A 16,940-nucleotide genomic window follows, 5' to 3' on the forward strand; every position below is an offset into this window, starting at 1 on the left:
TTTAAAGACACACAAAAATATTGACTCTGATCCCCGTATGAATGTGATGTGCACATACTCCGTTCAGTCCTGTACTTGACAATCAGAAATTTAACTAAGCACTTGCAAAATCATGGAGAAGTTCTGATTCACGAAAATTTAGACTTGCTAAATAGTACATATATGGTGTATGCAGTACCTACCAGGTACTTAATGAGAGGTTAGTTTGTCTACCTCACCTGCTGTAATTTGTCAAGTAAATCTATCGCCGTCTACGCTAACAAACGTTTAATGGTCTAATAAACTTTAAACATTGTCAAATCCTACCACTCAAAATTCACTTTTCACTTTGCCAGAGGGCAGAGCCAGACTGGAATCGAATATAAAAACTGTCAGGCAGACTGGCACTGGGTTAATAAACATCAGAACATGAATGTGGCCCATTATACGGCATAGCATATTCTACTCTAGATCTACGAGGGGCATCCCAGATAGGGGCATGGCATAACCACAGATTGGTGCTGGTGGCACAGTGCAGGGTAGACAGAAAGATCCGTCTGTCCGGAGGACTCTTTTATATTTTGCCATTAACGCTGTCCTCCGTAGACAGACGGAAGGTTGCAGTACCCATTGCTGTGTGGATGTTCTTAACCACTGTCTCTATGGAAAATTGGGTGAGGTACCTCACCCTTCTCGATTGCGTCTAATTCACGGCCCTAGGTCGGCAAATTTAAGCTTGTATAGTGGAATCAACTATTCAAGAGTATATTTCACTCACCAGATGAATGAATAATCCAACATTTTGGTCGAATTTTCAATGTAAAACACACATCAACCAGCCCGTCGCGTCGTCACGTTCAAACTGCAGCAACATACAGTACGAATCTATTAGCCAATCACATGCGAGGTAGTTTCTACGTGTTTTTTTTACTGAAACACGTACCTCACATGTGATTGGCTTACAGATTCAAAATGGCGACTTACGGCTAGCGGACGGCGATGTTGCGATATGGATAAAATTTCTGCGTTATAACCGAGTTACTGTGAGTATTTCGATTGCAAAATGTGAGAAATTAACCCCAAATATTGCTGCATAATGTGTCATGTCATGTCAAACTTATTTGAATGTAAAAAAGCTGCCTGAAATTTGGTTTATAGTAACGTTTGATCTGTTCGCTACTGCCACACAGGAGGTGGCATCATTGACTTCGGTCTGTATACGGAGGGGATCCGTGAAGCCAGACGCAGTCTCCGCGGAACATTCCCCGACGGACAGATACAGACCGATCTTTCGGTCAAAGTGCAGGGCCTCTTTTTTATCTATCTCTTTAGATTATCATATCAGCAATGATCAGTCATATTCATAGTGCCGCTCAGTAAATTACCCTCACATTAACAAGAAAAGACGGTGAATGGACAAATAATTGGTAGGCACTAGACCTAGTCTATGTTACAAAGTAACATTTAAATCTGAAGTTTGGTCTCGTCTCTCTCCTCCGACCTCCGGCCTCCCGCGGTATCCCGGGATCTCGTGATAATCTTGATCATCACGATCATATTAAACAAAAAAAGACTGTGGAGTGTTAAAATCTAGAAAAATATCACTAGAATCTACTCTCTATACTTACTCGATTATTCTCTAACGGAACTGTCGACAAGAGCGCATATGACTGGCGTTTGGGAACGTAAACAAATGTAGATTCATGTGACACAAGCAACCCAACATCATTTTCCCCGACATACTAACCTTAGTCCCAAGCAATGTTTATAGTGTCAGCTCGTTCTCAGTGATGATGCAGCAATACATAATACGCGCATCCAACAATGCAATGTTCACTACTTGTGGATCACGTCCAAAACACGAATGACTGCGAGTGGGACTAGGAATAGGGTTTACAAGGTTCAGGAAAAGGGTGACGCAACAAGAATGATGTTTACCCTACCGGTCCTGTAGGACGCGGAGTGTCGTAAACATGACAGTAGTCAATGGTCGTAAACTGTACTAGTAGCCGAGTCAGTAGGATCAAGGAAAGTAGAACAGTATTTCTGAAGAACATAAAGGCCCATTGCCAATATAAAGATGACATAACAATAATAATGATTCCTGCTATTGATTGATTGACTGATTGATTAATTGATTGATTGATTGATTGATTGATTGATTGATTGATTGATTGATTGATTGATTGATTGATTGACTGATTGATTGATTGATTGATTGATTGATTGATTGATTGATTGATTGATTGATTGATTGATTGATTGACTTTCAACTGATCTGGTTGTATTCAATTTATGAAATGTTTTGTCAGGTGTTTTTTTTTTCTGACAAACTGTCATAAGCTACTGAAATAGGATAAGGGGAAAACCAGCTCTGTTGATTATAATAATAGGAAGGCCTATATGGGTGTTAGATTTCAAGCTAAGATTTACTATAGGCCTAATTATGATCGAATCTCCGACAATTTGAGTAAAATTGTTTCAAAACGCAGTCTTAATTCTTCTGATGACGTATAGCTTTCACTTCATCGATGGATAATCAAACAACTTTGTAATACGTTTTTCTTATCATTCTTAATTATCGCAATATGTTGAAGGCCTATATGGGAGGGAGAGGATGGGGGCTAGGCATGCAGTGCAGAGTCTTTCAGACCAAGGGGATGTGGTACGTGTTATGTAGGCCTACTGTAAAGGGGAAATCCACCCCAAAAGTGAGTTACCCTCAAAAGAAAGAAAAAAAAATCATACAGAACGATACAAAAATGATAAAAATTGGATAAGAAATAAGGGAGATATGACCTGTTGAAATTTCATTTTTTTTCAGAAAACATTTCAGTTTCTTGACCAGTCGTTATGAATATTCAAATGAGCCAGTTGACGATATGTCACGCTCTCACAATTTCTTTTTCATTTCATATGCAAAAATGAAAAAAAATCTCATATTTCTGCTGTGTTAATATAAAACTTGCCTTAAAAACAACAACAACAACCGTAATGAAAGAAAAAGGACAAATGTTAATTATGATATGTTTTGGTATGATTACATGCGTTCACTTGTATGAGCTAAAAATAAAAAAAAAAGATCGAACTTCATAATAAGGGAGTTCACAGTTGTGATTTGCGCATGTGCAGAACAAAGGTCAAATGAGAATGTCTGTGTAATTGCAGGGAGGTAATTGCCACTGACTTTAAAGGACAAGTCCATGCACCTTCATATATACATAAGGATTGAGAGAATGCAGCAATATTAGTAGAACACATCAGTGAAAGTTTGAGGAAAATTGAACAATCCGTTCAAAAGTTACCAATATTTTCAGTATCTGTGCAGTCACTGCTGGAAGAGAAGACTAAGGATACAGTGTATGATGTCACCTGCGTACAATGCGTACAACTGTATAAGGAAAATAAAAAGGGAATACTGTAATTCAGTCCACAAAACTTTACTTTTTGAATAAAGTGCACAGTTCTTCAACTTGCTACTGACGTATAAGGGTAATATTATTCCCCCTGCCTTCTGAAAGAGAGAAGTCGAGTGTTCTTTTGTTATGCGAGAAAAGTGGAAATATGTTGAATTTTCTTTATTCTTTCTTTATATTTTTGTACTCATGTGACATCACAAGCTATAGTAGTCCTTTCATCCAGCTGTGACTGAGCAGAAACTTCAAAAATTCATAACTTTTTAACGGATTGTCCGATTTTGCTCAAACTCTCACTGATGTGTTCTACTAATATTGCTGCATTCACTCAACCCGCATGTCTATGAAGGTGAACTTGTTCTTTAAAACGTTGGCCCAAATTCACGAAGGTGGTACAAATGAAACCATATATAGTTTAAACCATGGACTAAAACCATGGAGCGCCAATTTAAGTGTCGCACAGAATATGCCGTTACGAAATTGGTCGTTTCGTCGACAAAATGACCGTTTCGTTAACGAAAATTATCATTCGTGGACGAAATGTTCATTTGGCTACAAAATAATCATTTCATCGACGAAATTACTGATTTCGTCACGAAATATTTCATGCGACACTTAATGGCGCTCCATGGTTTTTGTCCATGGTTTAAAGGAGACATCCGGATGATTTTTAGATTTTTACTTTTGAACAACTATAAATTAGTTATACCGAGGACAGAGTTTCAGAATTTGTGATAATTGGGATGAAGAATAAGAATATTTTCAAAATTAAGAACAAATTGCTATGAACAAGGATGATGACATGGCAGAGTCACCATAAGAATGCATGAGTTGGGGCTCAAGGAAGCAGAACAAAAGAAGAAGGCATGCATAGATTATACACAGGTGAACTCGCAAGCAAGCAGTATTATAATGGAATTACACTGCTACATATCTGAAAGATGTGAACCTCCTATGTCATCATCCTTGTTCAGTGTAATTGTTTAAGGTTTTTCAAAGTATTGTTTCTCTGCTCAAGAACCACAATAAATTCCACGAATCTATACATGGAATTGTCGATTTATGTACTATATGATATGAAATTATGAAAATCGTGTGGAATGTCCCTTTAAATCATGGTTTCATTTGTACCACCTTCGTGAATTCGGGCCACGAGAAGTTTCGAGCAGCTGACTATGAGAATCTGAATATGTCAGTACAATGTATATATGTGTTTCAGACTAAATTGGAATGTACAGGTGTAAGTCATTCATCAACACTGTTTAGCATAATCTCTCCATGCACTTTCTCAACATTGATTTTTATAAGATGACATGCTTCAAGAAGGAATTCTTCATCACAACACATGTCCATGTTATTTCAAAGTCGTGAATAAAAGGGGTCATGCACTAGCCATGAACTCCCTTACGTGAAAAATTGCGAGGGTATGACATCATCAACTTGTCTATTTGAATATTCATAAGGTCCTGCTACGAAATGTTTTCTGGAAAAAAATGTGAAATTTCAAAATATCATATCTTCCTTTACTTCTTACCTGATTTTTGTCACTTTTGAATGGTTCTGTAGGGATATTTTTTCTCTTGGTTTTGATGAAGTTGATATTTTTGGGGTGGATTTCCTCTTTAAAAACATTTATGACTGTAACGCTGTGCGAGCGAGAGCCAAACCACTGATCTCCCCTCTAAGAGTGGAGATCAGTGAGCCAAACTCAAGGCTAGACCTAGATGCGCGATATCCAAAGAGAGTTTTCTCCTCCCCACCACTGCGGAAAATCTCTTTGGCGATATCAGGCTTTTTGTGATCATAATTGGCGCCACCTACCGACATATTCCATCTTTCTTGATCACGAACATTCCGTTGTCTAAACGCATGGCCCACCTCCGAAATTATTCCCATAGCTAAGATTATAATATTATTAAAAATAATATGCATTGAGGTCCCGGCGCTCAATGAGTTAACGGAAACTCCGTCCCGTATGGGATAATAATATCATCGAAAGCAAATTAAAGATTAAAGAAAATGGAATAAGGACTCAAAGAACAATATTGTGCAGGGAAATTTTTAACCTGCCCTTTTTGTTGACGTCACTGTTGGCGTCAATTATAACACAGAGCTGCCCTGAAGCATTGCCATCACAAATAAATCAAGCAAGAGTGTAGGCCTATCAAGTTCTGTCACAAGAAACACAAAATTATTCACTAAAGAATTCTTCTCCGTGATTGTTTGAATTGACTTTAACGATAGAGCAAAAGAATATGAAGCAAACCTTAAATGGACATACGATTAAAAAATATCTATAGTCTTGATATATTGATATAGCCTACTTATGGGAAGCGCTTTCTGTTTATAACTCTTGAAGTTCAAGTTCCTTCTCATCACCTAGAACAACCATTACTTAACTGATCTGGGATCCTTTTCATGAAAGCCTTAGATGACATACTTTTTGCTCATAATACACGCTTATAAGAGAGATCCAGAGCACCCAAGTCTCACGCATTTTGCGTGAGACTCAAGCATTTAGGGGCCATCTCACGATCTCACGCATGACACCCATTTTTCTCACGCATCTGGCGAAGTCTGCAACTTGGGCCTATAATAATGAGCATAGCTCAAAAGATTGAAGTGATAGTTGCAAATGAAGGTATATTTCCCTTTTGTCTTTCAAAATAAGTAGTAATAGTCACTTCAGTATGCACCTGATCGCACCATTAAGAGCTAAAAATTGAAAAAGCTCCCTACCGTGGGAGGCCACAGGGGGGAAAAAACCCTCCACCACCCTCGCTCGCGCGTACATTCGCATGCCGAGATGCCGAGTCATGAAAATCTCACTCATAATTTTTTTTTTTTAATTTGGCATCCCTGGAGATCATGAAATGAATTTGAAAGTCTCTCATAGATACATGTTATGTAACTATACCTATATCCACACTCATCATTAGACGCATACACATGGTTCAAACTCTAGGTGTGGTATAGTAAGCCGAAACAGTCAGGTAACCGAGAAACTTGTAAGAGCAATCATGATATGGTGGACACTTTCCATATAAACCAGAGTCCATGAATCAAATGATTAGTTTTTGTAAATAAAGTAAAATGATGAACAGAATGATAAAACTTCCCAAAATCTGAATTTGAATGAGAAGGTTATAAATGTTTAAGTAAATTATGTCCTCACGTTTTCATAAATCAATGATGGTCAACCAGATAATTTTCATGAGGATTTTTGTCATTGTCATTATCACACCTCATAAAGTATCCCTTTGAAGTTTGTGTAAAAAGTGTTCAAAAGAGAGTTTACATTTGTTTTGTTTTTGACAAGAAATCATTGAAAATAACAAGTGTCCGTAGCGGCCACCTGCATGCGTTATCAAAATTTTGGTCACCTAACAACACCCCTCCCCAACATCTGACGCTGCGAATGGCGTCCACCTGTCGACGTGCGCGTCCTACTTCGGAGTATGGGACGCCAAGTGTCACATGGTCTACTTCGTTACAAAATCAGATATTTCGTTACCAAATGACAATATTTTTGTCACAAAATCACTTACTGAGTATCTGATCAAACATATATGTTGACAAAATTTTCGTAACGAAATAGACCATGCGATATTTGGCGCCCCATAAGGAGATACCCGTAACGCCGCCTAGCGCTGCATCGACATGCGTACAGGCGCGTAGAGCTATGAAGTTTGCATACATGCCCAGTGTTGTATTTTGAAAATGGGATGATATCTTTGTAGCTGTCAAATGATTAGCTGAATTTTGAAAGCTAGTAACAGATCTATAGCCTAATTACTACAACCCTAGAACTCACCACCTTTTCTTTTTACACGACTGTTTAAAAATATGGTACACTACAGAACTACAGTGGTAGCTTTATATATACAGCGAGGCCTTCTGGACCTGGAAATTTTATTGTATGTGTGTACATGCATAATTACAACATTTTGTCCTTTTTGTGTCAGGCATCCCTTTGCATCGTGTTTTCAATGTACTTTATGATTATTATATTTGTTCATACATGTACACATTTGTGTATGCACCGTATAATTATATATGTTAACATCCAGAGCTCAGAGCTACCAAGTCTCACGCATTCTGCGTGAGACTCAAGCATTTAGGGGCCATCTCACGATCTCACGCATGGCACCCTATTTTCTCACGCATCGGGCGAAGTCTGCAACTTTGGCCTATAATAATGAGCATAGCTCAAAAGATTAAAGTGATAGTTGCAATTGAATGTACATTTCCCTTTTGTCTTTCAAAATACCACCTAAACATTGGTACACGTCTCCCTGCCGTGGGAGGCCACAGGGGCCGGGAAAAAACCCCTCCCACACCCTCGCTCACTGGCACATTCGCGCGCGGAGATGCCGAGCGATGCCGAGTCATGAAAATCTCACTCATAAAATTTTTTTGAACTTGGCATCCCTGAGAGCTACCAAGTCTCACGCATTGTGAGTGAGACTCAAGCATTTAGGGTCTGTCTCACGATCTCACGCATGACACCCATTTTCCTCACGCATTTTGCAATTGAAGGCATATTTCCCTTTTGTCTTTCAAAATAAGTAAAAAATAGTAACTTAAGTATGCATCAGCTTGCAAAGCTCCCAAACCGCGGGAGGGCAGACACCCCCTCCCACACCCTGCCCTCGCTCATGCACATGCGCGCGCGCCGAGATGCCGAGTCATGAAAATCTCACTCATAAAAATTTTTTGAACTTGGCATCTGTTTGTAACATCATGTTGGTTGTATTTTACTGTTACAAAGACATTGTTAATGTCTCATACTCCGAAAGGGGTCGTTAGAAATTGTTCAAATAAACTTCAAACTTCAAACTTCATGCTTGGTGGTTACACCAAAGATCGTAAGCAGTGCATGACGGTGATGTGGTAGGCAGAATCTCTGACGTAACTGTACCCACCAACGCAACCCCGCCAGCCAGCAGCGCAGCGCTGCCAACTCGATCGTCCCCCATATATACCACGTAACCCTCTATCGTAGTACACTATTGTACTAGTTACCGGTTGGTATTCCCCGGTACCCTGTGCAGTATCGCGATCGCCGCCGTGTGCGTCACGTCCTACGCCTGTGCTCTGCCTGTTCGTCGGACGTGCGTGATCTGGTTTTCTCCCAATATGTGAGGGTGATGTTTATCATCACACCCTACAGTACTACATTCATCAGCCCATTATTATTTGATTCAGATCAGAGAGACCGGATTATCAAATCCTCGCTTCGGGTCTGCTGAGAACGAATTTGTTATTCCCCATCAACGCCTCCTAAACCTTCACCCCACTCCGTTCTAACGTTAATTCCCAGTCCGGAGATAACCCTCTGTTGCCGCTTAGTCCTTCCTCGCTGCACGCCGCCGCCGCCCTGGCTGCCTCGTTGTCACGATACTGCTACCAACGAATCAGGTACTCGTAAACCAGCCAGTACCGGCCGGGCTTGTCTTTTTCACAACATACGTATCACTAGTATTATTATCGTTAAAAAGATTCGCAGAATTTGTGTTGACAATAATGCTGTTTTCAGTGTTAAATAGTGAGATTCAGATCATGATCGTGATCCAGCATGACTACCCATGAGTATTACTTTATGACCATACACGACCAAAAATCATTTGTAACTTGTACTTGAATTTGCAGTGCAAATGTCTATTAAGTTGAAATCTGTGGCTGTCTCACTTTAGAACTCTAGGTGCTAGGTTTCTAGTGTACTTTTTAGCGCCGAACTCTAACGTGATTTGCTATAGGCCTATAATAAAGTGGTAAGTGAGGAGTTTCAGTAGAAAATGATTTAACTGTTCATTGTGCGTGTTCATATTTTTAGAGTAAAGTTTGCAAAACATTTATTATTGCGATCTTCACTCCCAGAGTGGCTGAACAAAAGTCTAGATTTTTTCTTTCTTGTCATAGAACAGTAGGAGTACTATTAGGACAGTGGAAGGAAGAGGTCAGAAGTTAGAGATTTTTGAGCTGTTGAAACTGATGGAACTTTTTTCGAGTTGTAAATCTTGGTAGTGTTAGGTGGCATAGTGTGAGTTAATCAAGGCTGCTGCCATTTTAATCCTCTGTAAATGTTCTTGAATGTAAGTTCAATTGATTTTTGAAGCATGATACTTCCTCTATTACGATTCACCTCCATAGTGTACTGTATGGTGTAAAAGTTCACAGGTGACATCTGACATCTCGTTTTACCATGGCCGAGAAACGTAAGTGCAACCTTGAGAGTGCCACGAATGGAACAGATCAGGCCGTTCCTTCGAAAAAGCCAGCCAAGACTAACGGCCACACTCGTGCTGTGCCCATGGACGACCTGAGAGAGAGAGCGAAGCAGTTTGGCTGCGAGCTCACAAGTTGCAAGTTTGCAGAGAAAATGGACAAAGAGGACCCCTTGGCGTCGCTCAGAGAAGACTTTGTTTACCCAAAGATGAAGGATCTTCCATCTGGTAAGAATCAAAGTGATTGCTTGATGATCCAAGCATAGCATTGGAGAGTTTGCAGAATTAAAAAACAATTTAATCCTCTGAAAACTGCTGTAGATCCAGTGATAAAGAAATATCGATTCTATAAGGGGTCTGAGCTTTCCATCCTACCAGAATTTTCCTCAGGAAACATAAAAAGTAGAGTACAAGAGTTTGAAAGTGGAGTCAGTCTCTCCCGTGGTATGGTGGATTGTGGTTCAAGACTCTCTAGCAAGAGATTCTGAGTTCAGCTCCTACTCAGTGCAAAACATCGTGTGACAAGTTGACTCACCCACAATGTGCCTCTTGACCCTAGTGTCAAAACGGCCACAGTAAAATGTGGACTTAACTATGTTGTGATGTATAAAATTTTTGTGAATCTTTTGCACCTCTGCTCAGCTTATGTCAAAATGAGAACATGTTTGGGTTGGAAGATTGAAACAGTTCACCTGTTGAGGACGAGTCCCAAGTATACTCTGGCAAGTGTCTATTGAAAATGTGTGTTGTAGCAAAATCAGCCCATCCTTAATGGGTAAAAAACAAAAGAAAAAGGAAATCGGTCACCACAATGAGTTACCATCATTGTTGCACTAACTTTATCAAAAATTACTAATACTATAAGTGCGGCAGTAATAGTGTCTCACACTGAGTTGATTAGTGGTTACAATATATGACTACTACAAACCTTTGATATTGATTCTTGATATGATACTAATCCATCACTGCTAGATCCTTTTTCAAACCTTCTGTGATGGCTGCCCCTACCATTACAAGTATTACTATTCCATGTCATGATACGCCAATCCATTCACATATCATATACCCAAGAAATATGGGTTATTTGATAATAGGTTTGTTTGTTTATATTTTTTTTGTTTTGCAGTTTGCAAACTGCTAATTTCCTGTGTTAGGATACACGGGTGCAATGCAGCCATTCCTATGGTTCACTTGTAGAAGTGACTTTTTATGCAGATGTACATGAACAGTAGCAAATTAGATTGGTTTCTGCATCGCGATCCAAACAACAACAGCAAGATTATATTCTTGTGGATAATTTGGCCTATTGATAGGGCTAACATTGTTCTTGGACTGACTGCAGTTAGCATATTGTCGCTGGGGTGACAAGACCTTGTATCTGCAATTTTGGTGAAAAATAACTTTTTTGGATTAATGGTCAAATAATGGGTTAAGTGATGTCCTGTCCAAATCCCAACTGTCTTACTCCAAATATGAAGCCACCATGGCATGTCAAAGGAAAGGCTATCCCATTCGCTATAGTGCTTTGGCCGCCATGTTTTTTGGCTTTCCTGAACATTTGGCATTTTGTACGAGGTCTTGTCGCCCCAGCGACGATATATATCACTGGTCAAGTTTTATGATTGTCCTTGCTTTTGAACACAGTTGACCTCTCCCTGGTCAAGCCGGACGATGAGTGCATCTACTTCTGTGGGAATTCTCTTGGGCTCCAGCCGAGGAATGTCCGCCATTACCTGGACGCTGAGCTGGAGAAATGGGGACAGCAGTGAGTAATCCTAGTCACAAAGAGACCACCCCACTCCCCCTTTTTGAGGGGGCATGGTACCCACTGATCTTTATAGTAAATATCTGGATATCACATCGGCCCATTTAAGCTGTTTATAAACAGTATAACCTGTTGAAGACAAGTCCCGAGTATACTCTGGCAAGCATCTATGGGAAATGCGTATTGTAGGAAAATCAAACCATCCTCAACGAGTTAAGTACTAGTAGCTTGTACGTATGAGCTGCCGCTTTACCATGCACATGCTTATGCAGATATTGTCACATTTTTCCAGCAGAGATTGTCACCAAGAAGATGTATGACGTTGCTAGCCGAGTCGTATGCAAGTACATTATATGGCGGCGTGTGTGGTAAAATGGCAGCACAGTGGCTTTAAAACAATTGGTCAATGAGATAAATCCAGATATTTAGTATAGAGATCAGTGAGTGGTACCACTAACCCATCACTTTTGTGGTTTGATATTGTACTGTAAATCATTTGTTGTTAAGTGCCAGGAAATGAATTAAAAAAACAAAGTTCTCAGTCATTTGAGCCTTTGATATCTGTTTTGATATCTACATTGGAGGTCAAAAATTTTTTAAGAGCCTCTTAATTGCAAGATGTACATTCTGACTCTTAAAATGGCAAAATATTTCAGAAGATTGAAATTCCTGTTTTTCTGACATAATGGCAAATGCTGTGAACTTCCATTCAAATCATATGACCTTTCTTAGTTTCTTGATGTGCCATTATTGTTGTATAAGGAGGCCAAGCAGTTTCATGTGTCGAAGGCTGCGTTTATCATCTTTCCCCTGTTTTAAAACGGCTTTCAAAAGCCGTTTCCAAAGCCCTTTCCAAAGCCGTTTCCAAAGCCCTTTAGAAACGGCTTCCAAAATAGTTGCGTTTATCAACTCTTCGCGTACATGATAACTGGCCTGTCGCTGCACAGCTGCATTGCGCAATTCGACCCGAGGAGAAGAGGTCATAAAAGGCGTGCATGGTTCGTAACTGCAGTACAAAGCCGTTTCAAAACAGCTGTGCGTTTAAATATCTCGCTTCAAAAGGCTTCTAGAAACAGGTTTCTGGAAACCTGTTTAGGAAACCTGTTTCAGAAAGCATAAATTTGCGGCTTTCGAAAAGGCTTTCTGAAAAGGCTTTCAAAACAGCTTTGCATTTATCATCTCGTAAAAATTCCCTGAAAGCCGTTTGGAAAACCTGTTTATGCCGAGAAAAAGAGTTGATAGACGCACCCACAGTCATTGAACAATAAAGAGAACATAAGTACAGAATTCCACATTTTTTTATTTTATTTTCTTTTAGCACAATGTAAGAAAATTTGACTCTAACCCTCCTGCACCAGGCAGGGGGTTGATGTGAACCTCAAACATAAAACACTGTATTAAACAAGGTTTGGGATTCTGTCAATACTAGTGTCAAAGCTTTCCCTTTAAGTTCCTGGTTGCAAATAGAAGGTGGCATTCAAGATTATTTCTAGACTCTCTGGAATGATTTTACAAAGGGAGTTTTAGGTCCAGTCAAATCCATGATTTAATTTTAGTCTGTTGACTGAAACAAGCGTGAAATATGTGAAGCGTTCACGTACAGGTATCAGTGCAGATTAATTTTTGAATGTCTAGATGTATTGGCCAATGAGTCACGCAGATTTTTGCACATAAAGTATGACATTTGCATAATCCATGAACTTAAAAATTCAAACTACCTTTGTGAATTCGGTTCCTGCCCACTAGTGCTGTATCTGTCCTTCGAGGCATCTTATATACCTTGATGTAAAACAAGGAATGTTTGCATGCATTTTGATTTTACAAATTTCGTGAGAGCCAAAATTCACATAATTAAAATGCATGCAAAAGTTTTTGTCTACACTGTATGCATCGAATGCCAGTGACAATTCGCAAAAATTTTGTGCTGTGAAAAAGGCTGTCAGCTCCGATTTGCAAAACTTTCACGCTGCAAAAATATCTTGCTCTAGAGTAGCAGACGAGCTGAAAGCCAAGATGGAATTCAATTCTTTTCCATCATGGAAAAAATCATTTTGTCATATTTTTAAAAGTTACATGAAAAGCAAACTCTCTTTTTCTTGACCCATAATGGAGTGCTGAAATGCCTCACTATGTTTGCAGTAAACTGTAAGTGCTCATTCATTTGATGAAATTGTAGGAAATTTAACCAGTGACATTTGATATAAAATGTACCAGCAATTCATAGTCATGGCCAAACTTACAACTGTTGGTTATGCTTCCATGCAAGAGAAGAAACCTAGACTTCATGTCCATGAAGTGCAACCAAGAGTTAACCTGTGGCTCCACTGCCTCCGTTATGGTTTAGAGGCCAAAACCTCTATAAAATTGAGCAAAAATCATAGATGGAAAGCCCCCTTCAGGCTAGTAAAACTTGATCTGTCTATTCATGCGGTTCAGCCAAGTTTTATTTGTTTCCTTTGTGTGCAGTGTGCGTGTCAATATCATTGTGCAGAAATATGTGACATTTCTGTGATCCGCTTCTGCAATTATTCCCATGACTTTCATACTAGAGTGAGTTTGTATAACCAGCAGGAACATTTATCAGTGACTGCAGTTTCAAGTTTGTTCACGCCAGATCCAGGGGTGGCCTCCTTAGTACTTTCCTATATGGTGTTGGGGGACCAAATAGGTGTCAATTACTGTAAAACAAGGAATGTTTGCGTGCATTTTGATTTCACGAATTTCGCAAGCGCCAAGATTCGCGAAAATAAAATGCACTGGAAAGTTCTTGTTTACGCTGTATGCATTGAACACCAGTGGCAATTCGCGAAAATGTCATGCCACGACAAAGACCATCTGCTCCATTTCGTGAAAATTTCATGCCGCGAATATATCATGTTTTACAGTATCACATTTCATCTTCTTGAAAATGCATTGTGGGCAAATTCGTCACCAAACTTTAATACTAAGGCTTTATCACATGGGTGACATTGTGTGACATACACCATAACTTAAGTAAATGAAAGAATTATAAAGAGGATGGGGAGGGAAAATAAGAGTTTCAAATCTAACAGTTAAAAGCTTGTAAAGAATGTGGAAAAATTATTTTGTCATATATTTCAAGGTAGATGAAAAGCAAACTCTCTTTTTCTTGACCCATAATGGAGTATTGAAATGCCTCACTATGTTCGCAGTGAACTATAAGTGCTCATCCATGTGATGAAATTGTAAGAAATTTAACCAATTAATACTTTGATAAATTGTGTATGTACAGCACTTCATGGTCATGGCCAAACTTACAACTGTCGGTTCTGCTCCCATGCAAGAGAAGAAACCTATTATACTTCATGTCCATGAAGTGCAACCAAGAGTTAACCTGTGGCTCCACTGCCTCCATTACAATGTATGTTTTTGAAGCCAAACCTCTATAAAATTGAGCAAAAATCATTGATGGCAAGCCCCCTTCAGGCTAATGAAACTCGATCTGTCTATTCATGCGGTTCAGCCAAGTTTTATTTGTTTCCTTTGTGTGCAGGGCAAGTCCAAGATAAGGTCCCCTCAGAAGGCAAAATTTCATCTTTGCTCAATATTGACATGTTTGGTATCATTATGAAGCTTATGAGTTGAAGTTTTGATTTCCGTGGAGGAAAAAATGATATTATGTAAATTTATGCAAATTTCAAGGGCTTCATTTGCATAAATGTGAAACAGCGTTACGTATGGGACATTTATAAAAATTCATATTAATTCAAAGGAAAGCAAATAATATTTGATTAATATGTGGACATAAGAAGTTCATCACATAGTTTAACTTGGTATGAAAATTTAGGGATTATGCAAATGATTATGCAAATTAGCTCGTGTCCTATCATGAGATGTCCCATACGTAACAAAATGAGGTCATTTTTTTAGGTTTTTTCTGAAATTGCTAAGGTTGTTTTAATGCCCTTTTGGAAAGTTCTAATTTATTGTTTAGAGAAATTAAATACCTGAGAAAAAAGAAAAAAAAGTGAAAGAAATATTTTTTATTAGGCATTGAAATAATGTTACGTATGGGACAAATGCGTTACGTATGGGACATCCTCATACATATTGTATGTGAATGCATGTAGCTAGCTGGGAAGGTCTCTCAGTACACAAATGGTCAATCATCCTGAAGAAAGCATCCCAACATTGTAGCTACTTTTTGAGTTATAGCCACTTGAAACAATACATTAACTTGACTGAACAATTTTCAGAAAGGGGGAGGGGAAAATGGCAAAATACACAATGAAAAACCAGCATTAAAGGGATGGTATAGTTTTTTGTAGAAATGGGGATTCAGTTTTCAACATTTAAAGAAATGATTGGAAACCAATTATATGAATTACTTAAGAGCATAAAATCCGAAGACTAGAGGAATTCAAAGTTTATGTGATGGAGATCCAATTTGAAATGGTTGTGAAATATATAGAAAAAAAAAAAAGTAAAATGATTTTTTTTTAAACTGCAAGTGATACACAAATTGTTCTTATTCAGTTTTCAGTATTAGCCACAACAAAATTCATGGGTATACATACTGAGTTGTGACTCGAATCAATGACCTGACTGCTAGACAGACATCATTGTATATCTACTCGATCACTGGGGTTCCACGAAGCAGGTATTGCTTATTTATTAAACTTAATATTTCTTGTGTCAAGTTGTTTTTTATTGAAACTAAATGGCAAACTGCCCTTCATCAATGGAAGTAAACACTTTAAACTATTCAATTTTTCAGTAGTAACTATCCTGATAAAAATAGGGCATACATACTCAGGTTGGTCATAAAGAATATAGAATATGATTGAATGTGATTATGGTGGTAAATATCTAGGGAATATTGTTCCCTTGTCAATCTGGATCAGTATTTGAGTAATTTCAACTGATTCCACCTCAATAATTATGCAAAAATCTGTTTAAATGGGTATTTTGCAAAATTATTTTGCAAAATACCCATAAACATGGTTCTCCACACACTAAACGAATGGGGGACAAAGGGCATGCATACCCAGGTTGGTCATGAAAATATAAAAATATGATTGAATATGATTATGATGGTGAATATTTGGGGAATATTGTTTCCTTGACAATCTGGATCAGTATTTGAGTAGTTTCAAGTGATTTTACTTCAATAATTATGCAAAATACCCATAAACATGGTTCTTCACACACTAAATGAATGGGGGACAAACTGTCCCATACGTAACTGTCCCATACGTAACACGTCATGTCTGTCTTTAATTAGAACCTGTAATTAGAGCTTTTTGCCTGATGACATGAAACTTACCTGTGATAATCTTGAGTGTTGTGACTTTCATCACAGTGAGTTACAAGTTGTAGAATGATATACTTTCAGAGAGTTTTGAGGTTGAAAAAAATGTTCAAAAAAACAAAAATTTTCTGGTCCCATACGTAACGGCACATATTTTCTCTTCTAGAATATAATTGTCAAGGTCATTTTTCTCAATTTTTTACATGATTATACTTCTTCTAGATATCAATCACCATGATGAAGTTCAATATGATCAAAGGCCATTAACACTATTTTTCAGG

General features: G+C 38.5%; 1 protein-coding gene across 1 annotated transcript in view; it reads left to right on the plus strand.

The window, feature by feature from the left end:
- Positions 1-9,683: 9,683 nt before the first annotated feature.
- LOC139735570 (kynureninase-like) overlaps positions 9,684-16,940 on the plus strand; it is a 76,329-nt gene continuing 69,072 nt past the window's right edge. The window contains exons 1-2 of the mRNA XM_071646327.1: positions 9,684-9,850; positions 11,267-11,387. Of these exons, the coding sequence (XP_071502428.1) occupies positions 9,709-9,850; positions 11,267-11,387 (263 nt within the window). The 5' untranslated portion in view covers positions 9,684-9,708. The remainder of the gene's footprint in view (positions 9,851-11,266; positions 11,388-16,940) is intronic.

This window comes from Diadema antillarum, unplaced genomic scaffold, assembly GCF_040938485.1.
Source record: "Diadema antillarum isolate AM-2024a unplaced genomic scaffold, OU_Dant_1.0 seq00000586_RagTag, whole genome shotgun sequence".
NCBI classification, from domain to species: Eukaryota; Metazoa; Echinodermata; class Echinoidea; order Diadematoida; family Diadematidae; genus Diadema; species Diadema antillarum.